The following is a 22,873-nucleotide window of genomic DNA, read 5'->3' as shown; positions in this document are numbered from 1 at the left end:
CCAAAGCCAAACTTGCACCAAAAAAAGGTCATGGTCACTGTTTCGTGGTCTGCTACTGGTCTGGTCCACTACAGCTTTCTGAATCCCAGCAAAACCATTGCATCTGAGAAGTGTGCTCAGCAAATCGATGAGATGCACTGAAAACTGCAGTGCCTGCAGCCGGCACTGGTCAACAGAAAGGGCCTGATTCTTCTCCACGACAGCGCCCAACCACACGTCGTGTGACCAAGGGTTCAAAAGTTGAACTAATTGGGCTACGAAGTTTTGCCTCATCCGCCATCACCAGACCTCTCACCAACTGACTACCACTTCTTCAAGCGTCTTGCCAACTTTTTGCAGGGAAACACTTCCACAACCAGCAGGATGCAGAAAATGCTTTCCAAGAGTTCGTGGAATCCTGAAGCACGGATTTTTACACTATAGGAATGAACAAACTTATTTCTCGTTGGCAAAAATGCATTAATTGTAATGGTTCGTATTTTGATTAATAAAGATGTGTTTGAGACTAGTTATAATGACTTAAAATTCACAGTCTGAAACCGCAATTACTTTTTCACCAACCTAAACAAAACAGATAACAGTTGCCTTGGAAACCTTAGAGAAGGTTGTGCCTAAGTTTTTGTTTTGTTTCTTCTCCATGAATGCCTACTCGGATTCCAAAAAGGCTTTGAGCATTTTGAACTCCATTTTGCGTGGTGTACCTCGGGAAGAGAGAAAAAAATTCGCTTTGTCAGAAGGCACATGTCGTCTTATGTAAGTGACTTTGTGCAAGTTATGTGATGTAGTAAGAGTAAAATCTCTCATGATTGTACTACCTCAGTCTTTGTTCTCCTTAGATCTGATTACGTCATTCTTCCCTTCAGTAAATGCTTTGTGTACTCACTATGTATAAATCAGGCACTATGCTAGGCAGTGAAGAGGAACTGAGGAAAAAAGTGTTAACTACTAAAAAAAGCTTAATCTGTACTTTGGAAAAAGGAGAGCTTTATTTCTCACAAAGGTAGCAATGTGCTGAGTGGCCATTCCAACATGTTGGGAAGCAGAGCCCCAGCCAGAAACCAGGCATGCCGGCTTCAAAGAAGAGACAAAACGAAATAGGTGGTCAAATATGCATATTCAATAAGCTATAGGAGGAATCATGAATATTTATGAGGGAAAAATCATATGCATGTAATGAGTTTTATCTCTCTCATCTCCTCATGGCTGGATGTTTTAAGGTGTTTCTGTGGTCCCCTTGGCCGAAAGGGGTCCATTCAGTTAGCAGAGGGCTTCGGATTTTGTTTTTAGTTCACAAAAAGCAGACTTTGCTAGATTCTTCTTTTTTTACTGGTATGGAGTATTTTGGTTTTTTGCATCAAATTTGTGAGGCAAAATGCTTTCTCAGGCTATAGATTATTTTTCCCTTGTGAATATGAACTGAATTAGTGACTCCTGGAAGAATGTGAAGAGTACAGATACTGGGGCCAGCCTTGCTTGGCTTCAATCCTGGTTTTGCCACTTAATGCTAGTTGTCTATGAGCACAACCTTGACCTCATTGTACCTCGGTTTGCTTGCCTGAAGAATGGAGTCAACAATAACATTTACTTGATAGAGTTATCATAAGGGTTAAATCAAGCAATCCATTTAAAGTGGTTAAGCTGGTAAAGTGGTTACCTGGTAAAGAGTAACCAAGTTACCAGTTACCAACTATACCAATCGGGCATGGAATTTGTATTGCTTTTCAAGGGATGAATGTTTTGGTTTTTGGTGACCCAAACTCACAGTTACATAGTTCTTGGGACATGAAATTTGGAGGTAAGGTGGTAATGTGTGGCCATGGAAACAACAAAACCTGCACCCTGTTTTGAAATTTGAACCTAAACATGTGACTGTGCCAATACTAACCAGCGTAGAGGACATCACTGTGGCACATCGTTCACGTGGCAGCCAGAGTGTAGGGTCTGAAAGAGGTAACTGATGAGCATGAACTTATCACCATCATGTTTGCCCATGTAACTCATCTTTGCAGGATGTAGTTTTTCCACTGAAGTTTTCCTAAAAATACATTTATCGAATGCATTAGTGAGATCACCACTCTTAGCAGTATATTTGGATTTGGAGAGCAGCTGACCTAATGTTTTCTCTGAAGTTTTCAAACTAATCCTATGGTCAGACTATTTTCTTTGTGTTCTAGAAAGTCTGGAATGTTCTAGACTGCAAGTCAGTGATAAAACATGCAAGCATAAAATTAAGCAGAACTGTCAGTGATACTGTTTTAAGGCTTCTATTTTATAGTAACAAATCAATTCACTTATAAGAAACTGAACCTATCATAAGCCTTGTTAACACATCTATTCTTTAAAATGAGAGTTGCGAGTTGGGCACGGTGGCTCACACCTGCAATCCCAGCTACTTGGGAGGTTGAAGTGGAGAATCATTTGAGACCAGCCTTGGTGAGACCTTATCTCATAAATAAATAAATAAATGTCTGAGTTATTTTAGACATTAAAAAAAAAGATTGACATCACACTTGTTAGCATTTAGTTGAAAAAATTCTACACGTATATACAATCAGGGAGTCAGTGTTAGTTATAATAATATAATAACTTAATCCCATTACATCTTTAATCAGTTTTAAAATCAATCAGACAGCTCATAGGAAAGCATCACAGGAGCGACTATCTCATTTTCTCCAGGTGTCAAACTATGTAAAAGGACATACACCTCCACGAGCTGGTGAGTGACTCTAAAACTCCAGGGTCATAGCATTTGATGACTCCTCAGAGATCATCAAATAAAATTCATTTTACAGAAAGGGAAATAGAATCTCAGAGTGTATAATAGTTCTAGCTTATTAAAAAATACATATAGGTCATTAATATATAAACTTGAGAAGGTTTTTACATAAAAATATATTATTTGACATTGAGGAGATTCTGATGCTGAATTTGAAATAGTTTAAAAGATATATATCTTGGCTTTAAAATGTAATGCTAGTATTATGAACTTTTACCTCTTGATGTTCATTTCAGTTAAATGTAATTTATCTAAATGTTTCAGGAAATCCCTTGCAAGGACAATCTTGACTGTGGGTGGTAAGAAGTATTTAGAATTTTAAATATTAGAATATTAAATATTGGACACTGGGGGTTTTATGAGGGTCTTGGAACTATGCTTTAATTTATTTATAATTTATGATCAAATTGAAAATAGGGATTATGATTTTATATTTAATTTATTTTGAGAGATTTTAGCTTGCTGGAAACCATCAAGAATAATGAGTGAATACTCATTTACTTACCAGCCAGCTTTGTCAAATTATAGCATTTTGCCACATTTGGTTCAAATCTTTTATTTTCAAATCAAATCAGAGTCACAGATGAAGTCCCCTGTGTCCACCACTGTCCCTGATGCCATTTCCCTGTCTTTGACTCAGATCTGTTTTCATTCCCAACCTTATTTTTCTTCTTTTACTCTATTCATAAGCAACATACTTTATTATTTTGCAGATTTTAAAAGCATTATATAAATACCATCCTATTGGGCCACTGCTCCCATTTTAGCCTTAAAATTATTTGTGATTTAAACATGTTTTGATACATGTAGTTTCAGTTAATCTTCTGTGAAATACCACAATTCATCTTGGGATTTCATTTTTGCAGTAGAATTATTTTTAAGGCTATTTGATGATCTGCTTTTCTAAATATATAAAGTATATTATATTTTCTAAATTGTAAAATGAAAAAATATTTATTTAAAAAATTGCTATATGCCAAGCTATTTAGATTTTTCTCCTTAATATTTCTTAAATATTGAGTTTAAATGATTATAACTACTCCAGGGTACATCTTGCTGCTTATAAGTATAAGACACAATGCTAATCTTCTGAAATGGAATTTCTTAGAGCAATGCTAACTCTGAAACTCATTTTTTTCTTTAGCTTCATGCCTAGAGTTATCTGTCTACTATGTTCTTAATGTCTAGATTATGACCAGCAGGTTGCTATTTCTGAAGCATTGTGTAGACTGACGATGAAAAAATCAAGGGATGAACTTGTCCATCAGTGGTTTGATGATGATGTCATTGCTGAAGCTTTCAAGGAAATTAAGGACCGAGAATTTGAGACGGTGAGATCCTTAGTCATATGAATTTCTATTTGGCCAATGTAAGTGAAGCATCCTCTTGGTACTTTCTTGTGCCTAGGACTTAGGGGAGGATTTTTCACTTAAGCTTCCTGTTTCCTACTGAAGCCTAATACAAACAGAATATTTGTGGGCCAAATATGAGGATATAGGTAGGACTTTGTTTTTTATAGGTAACTTAAGACTGGAGATAGAACTATGTAAATTTTATGGATCCAGTCAATGAAAATGTCTTGGAGAGGTGAACATTTTTCAATAAACCATGAAGGGGATAGGGAGAATGGAGAAGAAATGACAGCATTTTAGCCTTACAGAGGGCAGCTGCCATGGTGGCTGGAGGCTAGAATGCGCATGGCGTGCTCTGTGGCAGAGGAGTGTTATGGGGTGGTTCTGTTTGGAGCCAGCCAGCCTCTCCAATTCGGAGAAACTGTAGTTTTCAGTGTCTTCTCTGCAACTTGGGCTCACTGTGATTCTGTCCTCAAGTAGCACGAAAATAGCTTATGGTTTGTTGTGTATCTGCCTTCATTCTAAAATACCTAAAACGTTTTCTCCTCTTAATATAAAAAATTCTTAAAATGAGGGTTAGGCTCTTTTAGGAAAAGGTAAAATTCTTAACAACAGTGGTCATGTTAACAAAGCCCTTCTGATCAAACTGCCATGTAATTAGGATTTTATGAAATCTGTAGTCTTTATGTTATCTCAGGCTCTGAGCCTATTGTCATATATTGTACATGGCAGTTGTTTAGCCAGAATTTAGTATGATCCAAATGGAAAGACCATGAGCTTTAGGGCTATCCCAAACTTGAGTTTGAATTCCAGCTCGAGTTTGAGTCCCACCTCCCCGACTTATGTGACGTATGCATTTTGGCAAGGTGGGTGACATGTGGAGCCTGAGTGCCCCCATCTGTGAAATGGGAATAAACCCCACCTCAAAATCCTGAGAACTCAATGAGAGAAACTGAAAGGTCTGGGCTATTGTGTGCACTCAGATGTTAATTTCTTTTCTCCTCTGTGTCATTCCCTCATTTGTAGGAAATTTGATGAAAATAGGAGAAGAGCAATTATCTTGTTCCAAAATCATTTGCCCCCCAGAGCCATCAACTTTTCAGTTGACTTGCTTTTAGATGAAAGGCTGACACTGCTGCTGTCTATTTTGAGCTGAATGTAGGCATGGAGAGAGAGCCGTGTGACCACAGCAGCCAGTCCTTGGAAACAAGAGGACAAAAAGCTGGATCTGTGTCTCTTTGCCTTTAGAATGTGGGAGGCAACAAATTTATCTTCCTGATAGGAGAACTGTAAAAACAGTCTTTGTTCTTACAACACATGCCTGGAGAGAGAACTCAGGAAGGAGTGGGATAGGGAGCTCCCAAAAAGGAAAATTGGCAGTGGATAATACACCCAGATAAACCCAAAGTTGGTAAATTGTATGAGTTTGTTGTTGGTTTGTGCCAGGCAGGTGTTAGGGAGGTGGATGTCCAATGGGTTAGTCACATGTTATAATCTAGGAGGCATCAGTAAGATGTATTTCTCTTGTTTACTCTTCTGATCCAGTGAAACACAATCGTGCATATAACTTTTCAAGACCTAAATACTCCTCAGGTGAAAATCTAATGGCTGAGGGGAAAGGGGGTTCCTTCTGGAAACACATGCCTGGAGCCACCTCTTTGTGGCACAGAGTGTTGTTAACATATAATAATGATTCCTTATGAAGCCTCATGATGTTACTGTGTCTTGCCCATTTAGAAGCAGACATGCTGATCAGGGTGGTATTAAATAAGACATCTTGATTTTTTTAACAAAAGAATTTACATTATTTACTTTGAAGGACAGTAGACAGTTTCTCAATCACCTGAATGACAGACTTGGTGACCAAAGAAGGTAAGATGTCTCTCTGAATATTATTTTGTTGACTAGTTGTATGCTGAAAATATTTAGTATTTTAAAAGGATGGTCTAGGATGTGTTTCATTTTAGGAAAGAATTATCAGATGCATCATTTACTGGGCACTACTGAGTTGTTCCATTAACCTGAGAAGATTAGATCCTTTCTGCCTAGTGGCTCATTTAGGTGTGTTTAAAACTTTATCAGTCTTTAGTATGTTTGTTTGTGATTTGGGATATTTTTAACATTATATCCTTTAGAAAATCTGTAGATTTTATGAAGAACATTTTCCTACAGATTTGAGGTTGCTGGAGATAGGTGAATTATGGACAGTTATTAAATAAGTCCTTGATGAGACAATATTTGCTGAATTCACTCCACTTTTTGGGAATCTTACCAAGTAATTGGGTTGTAATATAGTACCAGTAAGCCTGGCTTACAAACTTCCAGATGGAGGTTTGAAATCTACCTATAGTAGATCTCCATTTGCAGGTTTGAAAACCTCTCCATATGCTCGCTGTACAAGGAGCCTTAATGGCATACCCTAGTTATAAATGCTTGTTGCAGAAAATCTGTAGGTATGTTTAATGACCATCCATATTTTATTTTATTTTTTAATTGTGAGGTGTTTTGCAGGGTCTATTCACTTCCGTGCATTGCTGCTTTTGCTGATGAGAATGAGGTACGTTTGTCTATCTTGGAGGTGTGCAGTGAAGGCCATAGTTAGGTTTAGATAGTTAGATCGAGCGTCTAACAGAAAAGGGCTTTTTAAAAAAGGATGGTAACTTCTTCCCCCAGTGACCTCAACTCTCAAACTGATCGTACCGTACTATACTCAGGATGCATCAGTAAGTTTGAGGGTTCCCCTCTTACTACTGGAAGAGGAATTTTAGGGCCTGTACTGTACACATGGAGTTAATTCCAGGACCCTTGCTCACTTCACCCTGTTCATGGGTAACATTCATGCCTGTACTGGAGGGAAAAAGGTGCTTTTCTTGCTGCTTTCCTTCCAGTTGATGCTTTCCCTCTTGTCCTTAACAACCAGGGCCACTCTGCTTTCTGTTCAGTTGGTTCTGCCTTATACTTCATAGCCCAGGGGTGACCAGTTTCTTTTCAACCCCCTCTTTGGTTTGAAGAGGAACAAGGTCCTTCATGTAAAAGGGCCACAACTAGAGCACCTCAGTGTCACAGAAAACCTTCAGAGGTCTCGGAACCTTGACTAGGCTGAGGTTTCCTGGACCCTGTCTTCCAAATTTCCTCATTTACCTCTCATTTGTGTTGGGTTCAGAGTCTCCTCCTTGGCCTCTGTGAGCTGAGCCTTTCACTTATGACTGCATTGCAAGTTCCTTCACTCTAGGACTGATTTTGGTAGACCGATTCCTGTGTCTCAGTTCTGCCTGTTTTCCTCTGGTTGTCTGAGGATTCTGCTCTCTGCTTGGTTCTTCTCTCTAGGACTTCCAGATTTCCACTCGCTCCCATCAGGACCCTTACGGCGGCCTTTACACTGGCTTCCCGTCACGTGTATCGTGGGTTAAACCCTTCATGCAGCTCTATCACTGTTAAAAAGTAGGCATGTATGACGAAAAGGAAAGATGTCCAAGAAATACCACTTACGGGAAAATCAGGTTGTAGAGTGGCAAGGCTAGTGTTTGTTCTATTGTTGGGGAATAAAGACTTTATATACATTTCTTGATACATGTCTAGAAAACACCTGAGAGAGGAAACAGAGGCATTGTTGGTGCCTATGGAAAGGTGCCTATGGGACATTGCAGGGCAGAGAAGCAGATTTTTGCTGTTTCTATAAACACTACTGTTTGAATCCTATATTTATAATAATTAAAATAAAGGTAATTTGAAGTCTTCAAGTCTTGATGGTAAGTGAGATGGAAAATCAACACTTACATTTGATCACAGTGTCTCCTTCTCCAGAAGTTTCCCTCCATACAAAGTATGGATTGTTAACTGCTTCAACATAGAACTGTTTTCTCTGAGATTCTCTCCAGGAAAAAACAATGTGTGGATAGAGTCATTCCAACACATTTGAATAGCTATTAAATATGCTGAAGATAGTGGAAATTTTTTTAATGGCTTAGTTATATAAAATTGAGATCCTTCTGTTTTGCACAAATGAATCAGGTGATGAAAGGTGATGAAAGGAGACCCTATAATGTTAAGATGGTATTTTTGCAGGAACAGCACAAGTTCTGTTTTTAATAGAATAGTTTTTATCTGAGCCTTTAACATGATTTTCATACATATAATTCATGCTGAAATTCTCTCTTACAGATGAGAAAACCGAGAGATGAAAAATTAGAGAAATTTTGGATTGATTTCAACTTAGGAAGTCAGAGTGTAACTTTTTATATAGACAATGCGGAGGTAATGATGATCAATTCCTGATTAGACCTAAGCACTTAAGAGATTTTTTGTATGTGAGTACATGATAATGTGCTCATGAATTTCACTTATTTTTTTTTTCCCAAGAGTGCTCTGTGGGAACCAGTAAGACTTTCGAGGGAAGCGGTGATGAATTTTGGCATAATAGGTAAGGTGACAATTTTTAACTACCCCATATTGAGGGTATTGTTTTTGTTTATATTTGCAGTATATATTCTAGGGCATATTTTGATCATGACTTGAGGTAGAAGGAAGGCTGGATAATACAATGGAAAGCATACTGTTATGGGTTGGTGACTTCTTTGCTTTATGACTTTGAGGTTCAGTTACTTGCCTAGTTTTCTCATTGTAAAAATGGTTATAGTTTCTCAAAAAATTAAAAGTAGAACTACCAGATGATCCAGCAGTCTCACTTCTGGGCATATATATGAAAGAACTGAAAGGAGGATCTCCAAGAGGTATTGTACACCCTATGTTTATAGCAGTATTAGTCACAATAGCCAAAGGTTAGAAACAACACAAACATCCATTGAGGGATGAGTAGATAAACAGAATTTGGGGTACACATACAATGGAATATTATTCAGCTTTAAAAAGAAAGGAAATTCTGACACATGCTCCAACATGCAGGAACCTGGAAGACATTATACTAAGTGAAATAAGCTAGTCTCCAAAGGACAAACAATGAATGATTCTACTTATATGAGGTTTCTAAAGTAGTCAAATTCACAGAGCCGGAAAGTACAATGGTGGTTGCCAGGGCTGGGAGGAGGGAGAGATAGGGAGTTGTTGTTTAATGGGTATAGAGTTTCACTTTTGCAAAATGAGAAAATTCTGGAGATCTGTTGTATACCATTGTGAATATATGTAACACTATTGAACTATACACTTAATAATGGTTACGATGGTAAATTTTATTTTGTTTTTTTTTGCCACAATTAAAAACATGATTATAGTACCTGCCCTCCCTCTCAACAGAGTTGCAGTAATAATCAATGAGTTTATATGGGTATGTACTACCTGTATTTAAATACCAGCCTTCCGACCGCCTCTCCCACTTAAGACTCCCTCCCTCATCTTTCATCTTGGCTTGGTAGAAAGCATTGAAGGGCATGGAATCAGGAATGACCCTTTTCTGGGTGGGTGTAAGTTAGTTGTTAATCCAGTTCAGCATTTCAGTTATACTTGATCAGGTTTCCTGAATTGAATCTTTAAAAAGTAGATGGATGTTTGTGAAAGTAATTCAGTATCCATACATTTCTAAGTAACTGGGTTTACTAAATAGTTAAAACTAAATATCATGTAATTGTATGGATGTTATACTTCTTTCTTACGTATTTATACCAAAATAATAGAAATGGAAAATTGGAACCACACGCAAGAATAAAAATATCTACCATGGAGACTAATCTACAATGGCCCCCTTGGAGATTCACCTTTGATGCTTAGCTTCCTGGAAGCCAGAGTAAAAAGTGAAACATGACCTGTAACATGCTCATCGTAGAAGTCTTGAGGAGACAAATCCGTCCTAACCTTGAACTCTAACTAAATGTTCTCCCATGGGACTATTATTTAAGGGTAATCCTTTAGCCCTGAGTTCCCTTTGCTGGAATTTCTTGTATATAAGAATTAACTTTGGTGTTCTGATGAAAGATAATTTTTGAGAATGTGAAATCATGACAAATGTAAAATGCATGTGTGTTGAGGATTTTAATTTGTTAATTAGTAAGGAAATCAGTAGATCTAATAACCAATTTGAGGGAGAATCCAAAGAACCACATGTACATAAACAATGCTGAAATGAATTTACAAATAGATGCAAAACTAGACAATTGCATACCACAGAATAATTTGCATTTCAGTGGATAAGAATTACTTGCATTATTATCAGTTTTCTACAACTTACAGAGTTACGAAATAGCTCAAGGACAATGCAAGGTGCAGAAAACCCAGAAGGGCATCATAGACAGGCACCCAGTATCTCTTGGGTCCATTTCAAAATCTTTCACAGTTTTCCCTGGGTAGCTGTGTTTAGTGCCTGTGAGAATTTGTTCCAATGGTCAAGAATTTCTAGTTTCTTCTGTTGGGGATTATTAGAAAGCAAGAGGAAGTTAGGATAGGGAGTAGATTAGGAAGTAGAGGAGGAGAGACCTTTAATAGTGAGGCTCTGGGAGAATGAAGGAGAGTGTAGATTTTGGAACTATACCTGTTGATGTCCGAGACGGGAGTTGAGAGAACTGAGAGAAATGGGAAGAGGTGGCAATTATGTTCAGTCACAGAATTGGAAAGACATTGAGTTGGAGGTGCCTGCTATATGTGAAACTGCCCTTTATAAAATTAATAAAGGGCCAGAGGTGGGAACTGTGGTAGGGGAAATATATATATAACCAACTGTTGTCCCCTGGCTTGCTTTCCCATAATTGCTCACTACCCAGGAGTCACATAGCTGATGGCCCGTAAAGACTCTTAGCTTTCTTCATTGCTCCCATAGATAACATCACCCTTGTGAAACTAAGGTTAGAGATATCTTCCAGGCCCTGCATTCTGGGAGAACAACTGACCCACCCAGGCCACTGGCCTATGCTTAGGAACTGAATCAACTGGTCTTGCAACTCCCAGCTCAGCAAAGGAGACATTTCTACACCCCTATGGCTTCTACCTCAAACCCAGCCAATCATTAGCAGACCCGTTGCCTAGCGCTTTGCCTGCCAAACTATCTTTAAAAATCTTTTCTCCCAAAAAGTTAGCTGGGCATGGTGGCACATGCCTGTAGTCCCAGCTACTCGGGAGGCTGAGGCAGAAGGATTGCTTGAGCCCAGGAGTTTGAGGTTGCTGTGAGCTAAGCTGACGCCATGGCACTCTGGCCAGGGTGACAGAGCGAGACTCTGTCTCAAAAAAAAAAAAAAAAAAAAAATCCTTTCTCCCAAATTCTTGGGGAGACAGATTTGAGAAACTTCTGCCATCTCCTTGCATGGCACGTGTGATATTAAACTCTTTCTCTGCTGTGACTCCTGCTGTCTCAGTGTATTGGCTTCCTCTCGAGCAAGTCTGTAACATATGTAGTTAAGGAAAGGGATTTACAAACATTTCAGCAGAATATAAATTAAATGTAGCCGTAAATATAAATGAAAAGTGATGACAGCCCCAGATAAGTGACTGAGACAAAGATCTCGATCAAGGGAAGTCTTTTAAGGCAAAGTTTGAGGACTCACACAGGAAAAAGACAAACTACAGGTGCACCTGTGACTGTTTTTCCCCAGCAGATCTAGGAGCTCAGTATTTAAGGGGAGGAGGAGGTGGGCAGTGAGACTAATGGTTACATTCTTCTTAGGCCCAGGAAATCTGTTTACATAAGACAAGGCAAAGGTTTGAAGAAAAAAAGGGAGTGAAGGAAGAATCAACTATATAGATGTCCCTGTGTAAGTGGAAGAATGATTGATTCTGTCCCTGTTCTTCACCTGGGAAGAAAAACTTGTGATCAGCATCATTAGTGTGGAATCAAACAGACCTTTGTTTTTAGGAGCCAGACTTAGCCTGCAGACACAAAGTTACAATTTACATATCCTTGTTTATGGGAGGCCAGCCAGAATTTTCCTTATGAGTGATCTGTGGGGGCAGTCCTTGTAGATGCCAGGGGCCTTTGACCTTTCTGGAGGGATCTGGCTAATGCGTAATGTTAGTAACAGCTGTTCATTTGGAAGGGGATGTTGCCTGACTCAGCCTCCAGGCTTGACCTTCCTTTTTGCTAAGGAGTTGGGGGTGGTCCTGAGATTTTTATTTTCCTTTACAGTTTCTTAATATATGTAGTCATTATTTGTTACTATTATGTAATTCAGTATATATAAAATGTCTATAATAGTTATTTAGAGTAAATGTAAGTATTTTATAAGTACTTGCATGAGTTTTCTGACTAGGGTACTTCTAACTGTTGCTCTTCCTATTTTAAGTCTCTCAACTGTAAACTTTGCTACTATGGTGGTTTTCAGAAACCAACTTGCTAAAGTTCATATTCTATACTTCATTAATATATCACATTTCTGGGAGACCTTATAATTGAAAAAATGTCTCGCAGTAGCTGGAGGAAGTAAGTGGTACGGCTTCTATGTCTAGTAAATTCTACAAACAAGACTTTTGCCTCATAGCCCTCACGGCTTTAGAGTTGGCAATGTAGTATGTGGGAAGTTTGCTGTAGCCCTCAGGGTGTTTCTTCTGACCCTTACATGTTTGCACTGATCCTTACAGCCCAACTAGCTAGTTACTTTTTCAGGTATTTTCATTGATAAAATTACTTTTGTTGCAAGATTTGATAGACTTGGCCCCCTCCCTGCAGTGACGAGTAAATATTGAGTAAGGTCAGCATTTTGGGGAGATTGCTGAGCTTTACTCTAGACTCATACTGTCCTATAGAAATAAAATATGAGCCACAAACTTAATTTAAAATTTTCTAGTAATCATATTAAAGAAAAAGATTAATTTTAATAACATATTTTATTTAACCCAATAGATCAAAAGTATTATTTTAACATATAGCCAATATAAAAATTATTAATGAGGTATTTTACATTTTCCTTTTTTGTACTGAGTCTTCGAGATCTGATGACATGAAACCTGTGTTATGCTCACAGGGGATCCCAATTGGTACCAGCCATGTTCAAGTTCTCTGCTGTACTAGACAACGTGGATTGCACCTGTGTATGCTTCGCTCCATTTTTCCTCTTTCTGTTCTCATCAATTTGTGGCCATTAGCTTTGCCTGTCCTTTCATGGACTTTACTGCCTTTGCTCTTCTGCTGCTTCCAGTTTACCTTGTACTTGACTGTAGCTGATTCTTTATTGCTCTTTATTAATTTGGTTTAAGCTGTTTTCTCTTCTAAACCTAATTACTATTTGTCAGGAAAGGGCTGGTGACCTGGTAGGAGCACTCAAGGAGGCTGTTGTCTGAGACACAGACTTCTCTAAGGTGCTTCCATTTCTTCTCTTCAAGCAGAGATTATTGAAATGGCAATGGATTATTCCATTTTGCATATTGGGAACAGTGAATTTATTTTGAATTTTAGAAATAAGGATTTCAGAGAGATAAAAAGAGTGACTATTGTGCTTAGTATGTTTGGAAATAAAATACCTGTTGCAGTTGATAGCTTTGTGTAAACAAAATGCTCTTAGAAAAACGGATTGAATTGCAGAAGACAAAATTATCTCCATTTCTTTGCTAAGGTAAGCTACTTCCTATTTTTTGCAAGATCAACCATTTAATATCTTGTTAGTATGTATTAACACACATGTGCATTTAATAAATAGAATTTCAAAGTCATTTCACTTAATACGATTTCAACTTATCACAGAAAAATCTGGACAGTTGACAAATATCTCAGTCAGTGCAGTTATTTAAAGTTATAAAACTTTAAAATAAAACTTTTCAGTATGTTGATGTGCATTGATATATTTCATTAGAAACTGAGAAGATGAAGATTTTTATCATTTACCTGAAGAAGCCTGTTGTTATCAGCAAAAAAGCAGTGATGAAAATAGAAATCCATTTTGATTTGCAATTCAACATATCACAAGCTTCCATGCAAGCTTTAGGAGAAGACAAACAGATGGCAGGTTTTATTCTTTTTGATTACTTGAAAATGTTTTAATATGTTTCCCATCTCTTCAATTTCCTCATTGGGTTTAAATGGGAATATTTGATCAAGCAGAAGACCTAGTCTTTTGAGTGGCATGTAAAAAGAGTGGAGGGTTCTGGATTCTAGTCCCAGTTCTTCCCTTTCATGTGTTATTGCCTTAACAATGTAGGGCACAAAGCCTCTTTGTGCCTTGTCACGCTTTATTTCATTTATTGTGAACAGTTGAAAGGTTTTCTGGGATAACATCACCTTCTCACCCTATTCTTCCTGGTGTTCTGAGGGTACTTACTGTGGGCCTGTTGGAGCTACCTTCTCTCTCAGCTCCTCCGGAACCTAGAGGAAGCCATTGAGAATAGGGTTTCTTGGGGAGTTTTGCCAACATTCTACCTACAGGTCTTACCTTGTAGACATGGCCTGCCCGTCTCTAGATTGCTGCAGTTCCCCACTCTCTGACTATAATATTTCTTATTTATTCATAAGAATAAGAAACCTTTCTGTATCACAGCTGGCAGGCAGGGTAATGAAATCTATGACAAGACAAAAAATACTATGGTAATGGCCACTAGGGAGTTAAGACTTCAGAGGACCTCTTCTTCCTGAGGGAGGAAGTCTTGGGCCAGCTTTCTTTTGGTCTGTGTTTTATATGAAGGTGTTTAAGTGTCATAAAGTGCTCTGCAAATATAGTTTCCCAAAACTCATCTTACTTTAATGAAATATCTTTTAAGGAAAAGACCATTTCATGGGTGAGGATGAGAACTAAAGGAGAATCAATCACTTAAAAACCTCCTCCACCACTTTACATATGAATTTCCCTGACATGATAGGTTTGCCTTCAGAAAACATCAAAATCTTATGTCTTTCCATGTTTCACAAAATGAATAAAATGTTTTTGCGGGGGGAGACTTGGGGGTTGCATGTGGTGAAGCTGCAGTTCCTGGAATGTGAGGCCCCTGTTAGGCAGAGGTTGGGCAGTGGTTGGCCAGAGCTGGTCCTGGAGGAAGGCGGTGTGGAGAGAAGCCAAAAACTGTAAAATGATCCTTCAAGAGAAGACAAACTGAAGACTAACTTCTGATTTATCAATGTGCTATGTTCTAAGCTTTACGTTTTTGTTAAAAAAATGTTTCTTTTTAAAGATTACTGCTTTTAAAAGTCATGTGACTTTTGGCTTGCATTTCAGATGGTGCCTGGCCAGGTGAAAACCTCCTCAGAACTTTTTAGTAAGTCTGAGAAAGAAGAGACTGAGATTCCTAATAGCCATGGAAGAGAGACAGGTACATTGGGAAATAACAAAATTCTGACTGTGAATTCCCTTCCTAAGCAGTGCTGAAACCTCACTTGGAACAGGGCACTGGAAACGTGTGTTCATCTAAGTGTTCATGTAAGAGGAATAAGTGTTTAATTGTGCCTCTGGAGAAGGAAGAGCAGCTGGTAGCCTTGAATCAGTTTCCATGCTTGATAAAGTCTCTCTTGTAGGTCAGCTGGATGGGACAAAAGGAAACCTGGATGGGGAGGCAGGAGATGGGGAAAGGGAGGGTTTTGCTGGCTACAAAGCGGCTCTGCACTAGAGTTCACCCCAAGGATGTTTTCCCAAGTGCCTTCGATTTCTGATTTGAGGTTTGAGGCAGGACCTCATTACCAGCTCTTTCCAAAGGACGGCAAGGTGCCAGAGATAAGCATCCCGTGAAGAGTGATGGTGAGTGTGTCAGCATGGGCATGGTTATTATTTTAAATGTTCTGTTCTTAATGTGTATAGAGCTGCCAGAAGAATCCACTGACCTGGAGGAGATCATGAGTGCTGGAGATGACCGTTGCCTGATAACTATCCCCTTGAATGACCAGTCTGCACCGCCTGTGAGTACAAGGAGCTGGGCTCAGAGTTCCGATCAGTGTCCACTAGGATGCTGACAGGTGGAAGTGCCTCTCCTGGTTTGTGGACCATTTTCTGCTGGCCACCCATCTGTCAATTTTTTGACCATCTCCTCCTGAGGATTGTTTTTGCCTGCCATGTTTGTTTGTTCTCTCCTTTCATGCAACTCACTTTCCCAGGGAATGAATATGTGACTCATTTGGGATCTGGAGACTGAGATGTAGGGAAAGGAGCCTAATATTTGCAGTCAGACCTGGTTTACACTTAGTCATTGTAGGAACTTGGGCACGTTAGTTAACATCGAGGAGCTTGAGCCTTCTCGTCCAGCTAGTTCACAGTCATTTGGCACCAATAAATTCATTTGTCAATGTCTAAGGAGCCTGATATCTTAGTTTTCATTGGGTAGTCCATTCTTATGAGGTATAAAGTGGTTCCAAGACTTCCAAATAGAAGCTTCAAAGGTACCATAATATAACTTTTTATTTTTCTGCAGCAAACAAATACAGCTGAGAGTCCATCTGAAAAACTGAAACTGGATGATACACAAGGTCAGATATGTTACCTCTCATAAATAAGATTTGAGTGGTATGTTTAAATGTTTACTTGAAATGCTTAACATTCCTTGTTTTTAATTTTTGTCATTAGAAGTTACTTCAAAACATGAGCATTCTTCAGATTTACAAGAACCATCAGTTAAAATTCAGTCTCCTAAATTAAGTGGCAAATCTAGGTAAGTGGTTTTCAAAACTAATAAACTATGTAGATGATTGTTAACGTGAGTTCTACAAGTTGACCATCTAGGTTTTCCCCTTTCCTATGTCTGGCTACCCGCCCCACCCCCAACACACACACAAGGAGAGAGCATTGCGTGAAGTCTTCTGTAGAATAATTTGACAGTTGGCAAACTCTCCTAGCCTACTGGCCTCTGCCATTATACCTCTAGGGGTCTCTTTGGCAATTTTTTTTCCTGCAGCAAAACACTGAATTTGAAATTGAGGGACACAAGGTCAATAACCGAAAATTAATTTTCTTTCTATATGTTAATCATAAATTGAAATAAAAAGCAATAGCATTTAAAATAGTATTAAAATATGACATACTCAGGGATTAATTAGACAAATGATTTGTAAGACCTCCCCAACACCCCCCACACTGAAAACTAAAGAAATTAAGGAAGACCTAAATATGTGGAGACAGATATGTGCTCATGAGATGGAAGACTCAATGTTAAGATGCCAGTTCTTCCCAAATTGACCTAAGGATTCAGTACAGTCCCTGATTCAAATCCCAGTAGGTTTTTTTTCTTTAAAGAAATTGGCAAGCTTTTTCTAAATGTCATGTGGAAATTTAAAGGACCTACAATAGCCCAGATAAATTTCAGAAAGAAACGCAAAGTGGAAGGGCTTAAATGCTACTTTTAAGATGTACTATAAAGCTACATTAATCAAGACAGTGTGGTATTTGCATAAAGATCAATAAACAAAACAGACTAGGAAATCCAGAAATAGGACCTACATATATACGGACAGCTAGTCTATGACAAAAATGCAAAGACAATTCCGTGGAGAAAGGATACGTTTTTCAACAAATGGTGCTAGAACAATTAAATATCTATACATAAGAAAATAAATGACCTTTGATCTTTACTTTCCACTGTTTAAAAAATTAACTAAAAACGGATTATAGACCTAAATGTAAAACCTATTTGAAAGAAAACATAAGAAAAAAATATCTTTATGACCTTGGTTTAGGCAAAGATTTCTGAAATATAACGCCCAAAGCACAGTAAAAGAATAAATTGATAAATTAGACTTCATTAAAATTTAAAAAAAGTATGCTCTTTGAAAACTACTGTTTAGGGGAAGAACAGAACAAGCCAGACCCTTGCAGAAAAAATTTGTAAAACATGTATTTGATAAAGCTGTGGCCTCCTGTTAGGAACCCAGCTGCAGAGCTCTGTCTCCCGCCTCCTCCCATCAATGGAAAAATTGTCTTCCATGAAACCGCTCCCTGGTGCCAAAAAGGTTGGGGACAACCAAGTTATGCTTTAAATTTAGACATGACACTAACAACAAAGAAGCAGTGAAGGGTGAGCGAGCAAGCTTCATCTGTATTTACGGCTGCTCCCCATTGCATCATCACCTGAGCTCTGCCTCCGCACCCCCCAACCCTGTCCTTGGAAACATTGTCTTCCATGAAACTGGTCCCTCGTGCCAAAAAGGTTGGGGACTGCTGTGATAAAGGGCTTGTTTCTGAATTATGTTACAAACTCACAAAATTCAATAATAAAAATACAACTCAATAAAAATATTGGCAGAAGATTTAAGCAGCTACTTTACCAAGAAGGATACACAGATGGCAGATAAGCACATGAAAAGTTGCCCCGCATCATTAGTTATTAGGGAGATGTAAATTAAAACTAGAATGGTTGTACTACACATCTATTAGAAAGGCTAAAATTAGGAAGACAGACTGTACCAAGTCAGTACAAATGGTGGAAATGTGGAGCAACTGGAACTCTTACGTACTGCTGGTAGTTTCTTAAAATGTTAAATGTCTACCTATCCTATAACCCAGTATTCCAATTCTAGATATTTACGCAGGAAAAGTGACAGCATTAGTCCACACAAAGGAATGTACATGAATGTTTATAGCTACTTTCTTTGTAATAACTCTAAACTGGAAATAACCCAAATGTCCATCAGTAGATGAATGGATAAACAAATTTCAGTGTATCCACACAATGGAATACTACACAGAAATGAAAAGGAATAAACTATTGAAATACGTAACATGAATGAATTGCGAAGTAACTATTCCCAGTAAAAGAAGCCAGACAGAGTACATACTGTATGATTCCATTTGCATAAAATTCTACAGTATGGTTAGAATATGGAAGTCTAGAAAATTCCTGAAACTATAGAGACAGATCAGTGGCTGCCTGGAAATGGTATATGAGCTTTTTTGTTTTGTCCATTTTTATTGTGGTAAGAGCACTTAATATGATATCTATCCTCTTAACACATTTTTAAGTGCACGATACAGTATTGTTAACTATAGGCAAATGTCGTACATAGATCTCTAGAACCTATTCATCTTGTTTATATAACTGACACTTTACACTTGTAGAGCAACTCCCCATTTCCCCTTCTCTCCAGCCTCTGGCAACTGCCAATCTACTGTTTCTATGACTTTGACTGTTTTAGATACCTGTATAAGTGGGATCATGCAGTATTTGTCCTTTTGTGAATGGCTTATGTCACTTAACATAATGTCCTCCAGGTTCATCCATGTTGTCACATACTGTTGGATTTCCTTCTTAGGGCTGAATAGTATCCATTGTTTTCTTATGCCACGTTTATTTACCCATTCATCTGTTGGCGGACACTTAGGTTGATTCTATATCCCGGCGATTGTGAATAATGCTGCAATGAACATGGGAGTGCAGATGTCTCTTCCATGTACTGATTTCATTTCCTTTGAGAATATACCCAGGAGTGGGATTGCTGGATCATATTGTAGCTCTATTTTTAATTTTTTCTGAGGAACCACCAAACTGTTTTCCATAGCAGCTACACTATTTTACATTCCCACCAACAGTGTACAGGGTTCCAATTGTTTCACATCCTCACCAACGCTTGTTATCTTTTGTGTGTTTTATACTAGCAGACCATATATCTGAGAAGAAGTTAATATTAAAATATATGGGTAACTCCTATAAATCAATAGTAAAAAAATCAAACCAATTAAAAATGGGCAAAAGACTTGAACAGACATTTCTCCAAAGAAGATGTACAAATGGCCGACAGGTCTATGGAAGATGCTGAGCATCACGCATCACAGCAAGAGCTTTTGTTTACAGCACCTCAGGGGATTCTAAGCTAGATCTAGGCTTTGGAAACACAGCTCTTCAGCACTGGCCCAGCCGGCTGGTTATTTGCTGATCCCACTTTGCCACTTTCTTCTTTGTATGCCTGACGGGCAACGGGCTCAACAAAGGTTTTTTTATTTTTTATTTTTTTTAGATAAACAGATGTTGTCTGCCACAGAATCTATGGAAATAGGTTGCATGATAAGAAGTTGCATGCAGAGTGGGGTACTTCCCATGCAGTGGGTTCATGATCAGACAGAGGGCACAGGAAGGAAAGACAAGTTAGGCATGTGAAGTGAGGGAAGGAGGAGGGTGCTGGTTTTACCAGTTCCATTAATTTCATGTATTCTGTTTTAGGGAAGATTCTGCTTCCAGGGATGACAGAAAGCAAGAAACAAGTGTGTCGGTAATATAATAAATTTAAAGCAATACTTCCCAAATTTTGGTTATTTGCATACCATCTTCAAAATGTGCCAATGCTCTACTCTTTCTATATTTTTCTTAATTAAATTTATCTTAGACTTATTTGAAAAGGAATCATTTCACTTTCAAATGGAAAATCAGCATTATTTGTAACAAATAGTAGATAAGCCCCAAAATAAATACAATTGAAGATAACAAGGTTAGCCTCTTGAACTATGCTTTCACTTGATTTACATTTTTAATTCATTGCATACAATGGGCCTTATTAACTATAAGCTATGAAAAGGTAAATCTACCATACCTGGGATCATCTAGTTAGGTGGACAGATAAATGTGCCCAGTCAATAAACTCAGCAGGAGATAACATTTCATGTTAAGTCTCATTTGATGGCATATAGGTAACGGAATATTGAAAGATAGACTCCTTCAGTCAATCCTTTGCTACTGTAGTAAGTGCTCATTTAGCTTTCTAAAGAGCCCCTGATCTTAGATGAGAGATGGTTACACCCTCTTACTGTGACCAAGGGGTGGCAGCATGGGTGAGAATGGGCACTGCCCATGGACCCCACACTGAAACTCACAGCCAGAGACATCTACCAAAAATGCAGACTTGATCATGTCTCTGCACTTCTTAAAACTCTTTAAAAAAAATAAAAAAAGAAAACAACCTTTATTAGGCTTTGAGTCCAAATCTTGTTCTTGATTTATTTTTAAAAAAAGATTAGTAAGTAGAAGTGTTAAAGACCTAGCACCGAAGCCTTATCCTCAATAGAGCAGGCTTTTAAAAGAATTGAAATGAAATGTTTCCCTCTGAGTCAGTGTTGTTCAGTGACATGGTTTTGTGCCTATGTGTGTCATATGACACCTGTCCAGTGTGCCACCACTGGTGGCCTCTCACCTTGGGAAGCCCAGTGCTCTATGCCTGTAATCAGTGTATTTTTTTTAAAAAAAATCTCTATAATGAATATTCAATGAACAGTTTTTCTAAAATTGAGATCATGAGCTTCAAACAAATGAGTTAAAGCTTCTTCTGGCTTCCTCCTAACAATGGTTCTCACTTGCTGCTACTCAGGCGTCAGATCGGCATCACCTGGGGAGCTGGAGCAACTACTATGGTCTGGGTCCCTTTGCCAGAGAGTCTAACTTTATTGATCAAGGAGGATGCCCAGGCATTGGGGTTTGTTTTTAAAGCTCCCTACTGGTGATTCTAATGTGCCGTGCAGCCAAACTTGAGAACCACTGCTCTCTAGATACTTTTGTTTCTGTAAATAATTTTCAACACCTTTTGATATAAAACCAGAGAAACTGGGAAAGCCTTGCTGCATGGCTTTAATACATCCAATGCAGGATGCATTAAATGCATTGATACTTTTACTTTACAATACACTGGGTTGGAGAACACTGGAACAAATGTGCAGGTTCCTCCAACCATTTCTTTAACTTAAAGAAAGTGTAAGATGCAAATAGGACTGGCTCACAAAGGTCCTTTTAGAAATTACCTTCTCAATCTACCTAAGTGTCTATGGATAGACAAATGGGTAAAGCAGATGTGGTGTATATATGTGCAATGGAGTACTATTTAGTCTTAACAAGGAAGGGAATCTTGTCATTCGCAACAATATGGATGAACCTGGAGGACATCATGTTAAGGAGGCAGGCACAGAAAGACAAATACTGCATGATCTCACCTCTGTGTGAAATCTAAGGACGTCAAACTCAGAAAAGCAGAGAGTAGAACAGTGGTTACCAGGGGGTGGGTGAGGGTTGGGGTGGCGAATTGGGGAGAGGTTAAAGGACACAAAAAGTTAGATAGGAGGAATAAGTTTAAAAGACCTATTGTCTATTGTGACTATAGTTAACAACAATGTATTGTATACTTGAAAATTGATAAAAGAGATTTTAGGTGAACTTACCAAAAAAACATTAACATCTGTTAAATAGCTTGATTTAGCCATCCCACAATGTATACGTATTTCAAAATGTCATGTTGTGTACCATAAATAAATACAATTTTTATCAATTAAGAAAAATGACCTTTTTCTATAAAACATTGAATGGCTAAATATTTTAAAGGAAAAGTACTTTCTTCTTCAAAACATGAATTCATTTGAAAACTAGATAATTAACCATCACCCACCTTAAATCTCATGGGTCATGCTGTCATAAACAATGTCACCCTAGTGAGTGTTGGGAGTTGATTCTGTGTTTCGTCATTCCAGGCAGGAGGTGTGTCTCTGGGTGATGCGTTTCCTGTCTGAGAAGGCTGTGTTAGATACTGTCACAACTTAGTGTGTTTGGATTCACAAGAATCCTCCCTTGCCTGAGATGAGAATGAATTGTTAGCAGTCCCTGGAGAGGCAGGGCAGTTTGGAGACAGGGCCCAATAGATAGAGCTCAAATAGAGTGTGCTTCTTTGTTAAAATCCAAACAAGCTCCATATTAAAATTGAATATAAATGTTTATTTATCTCAGCATTATAAAAACTAATAGAAAAACAGAAAAAGATTTTTAAAATACTCATATAAATATCAAGATATAGTTGAATAATCCACTGGAAAGATTAAACTTGCCCTAAATCTCTAACCTTTTATAGTCCAGGCTTAATCTCAAAATGCTTTAAGGTTTAAACAGAAATGACCCTCCTGTTTGGTTTTAGTTCTTCTAAAGTGTAGAGAGAAGCATGTCT

At 38.2% G+C, this 22,873-nt stretch overlaps 1 protein-coding gene across 1 annotated transcript in view; it reads left to right on the top strand.

Annotated features, from left to right (window-relative positions):
• Positions 1-22,873, top strand: part of LOC123638775 (synaptonemal complex protein 2-like) — a 72,882-nt gene that overhangs the window by 18,509 nt on the left and 31,500 nt on the right. The window contains exons 8-20 of the mRNA XM_045552605.1: positions 665-753; positions 3,041-3,075; positions 3,965-4,107; positions 5,948-6,000; positions 6,640-6,685; positions 8,290-8,382; positions 8,488-8,548; positions 13,851-13,999; positions 15,204-15,297; positions 15,780-15,914; positions 16,400-16,441; positions 16,539-16,623; positions 22,407-22,449. Of these exons, the coding sequence (XP_045408561.1) occupies positions 665-753; positions 3,041-3,075; positions 3,965-4,107; positions 5,948-6,000; positions 6,640-6,685; positions 8,290-8,382; positions 8,488-8,548; positions 13,851-13,999; positions 15,204-15,297; positions 15,780-15,914; positions 16,400-16,441; positions 16,539-16,623; positions 22,407-22,449 (1,068 nt within the window). The remainder of the gene's footprint in view (positions 1-664; positions 754-3,040; positions 3,076-3,964; positions 4,108-5,947; positions 6,001-6,639; positions 6,686-8,289; positions 8,383-8,487; positions 8,549-13,850; positions 14,000-15,203; positions 15,298-15,779; positions 15,915-16,399; positions 16,442-16,538; positions 16,624-22,406; positions 22,450-22,873) is intronic.

The sequence above is a fragment of the Lemur catta genome, chromosome 5 (genome assembly GCF_020740605.2).
Source record: "Lemur catta isolate mLemCat1 chromosome 5, mLemCat1.pri, whole genome shotgun sequence".
Lineage (NCBI taxonomy): Eukaryota > Metazoa > Chordata > Mammalia > Primates > Lemuridae > Lemur > Lemur catta.
The sequence above is the reverse complement of the archived record's forward strand: the minus strand, read 5'-3'. Positions and strand labels throughout refer to the sequence as shown.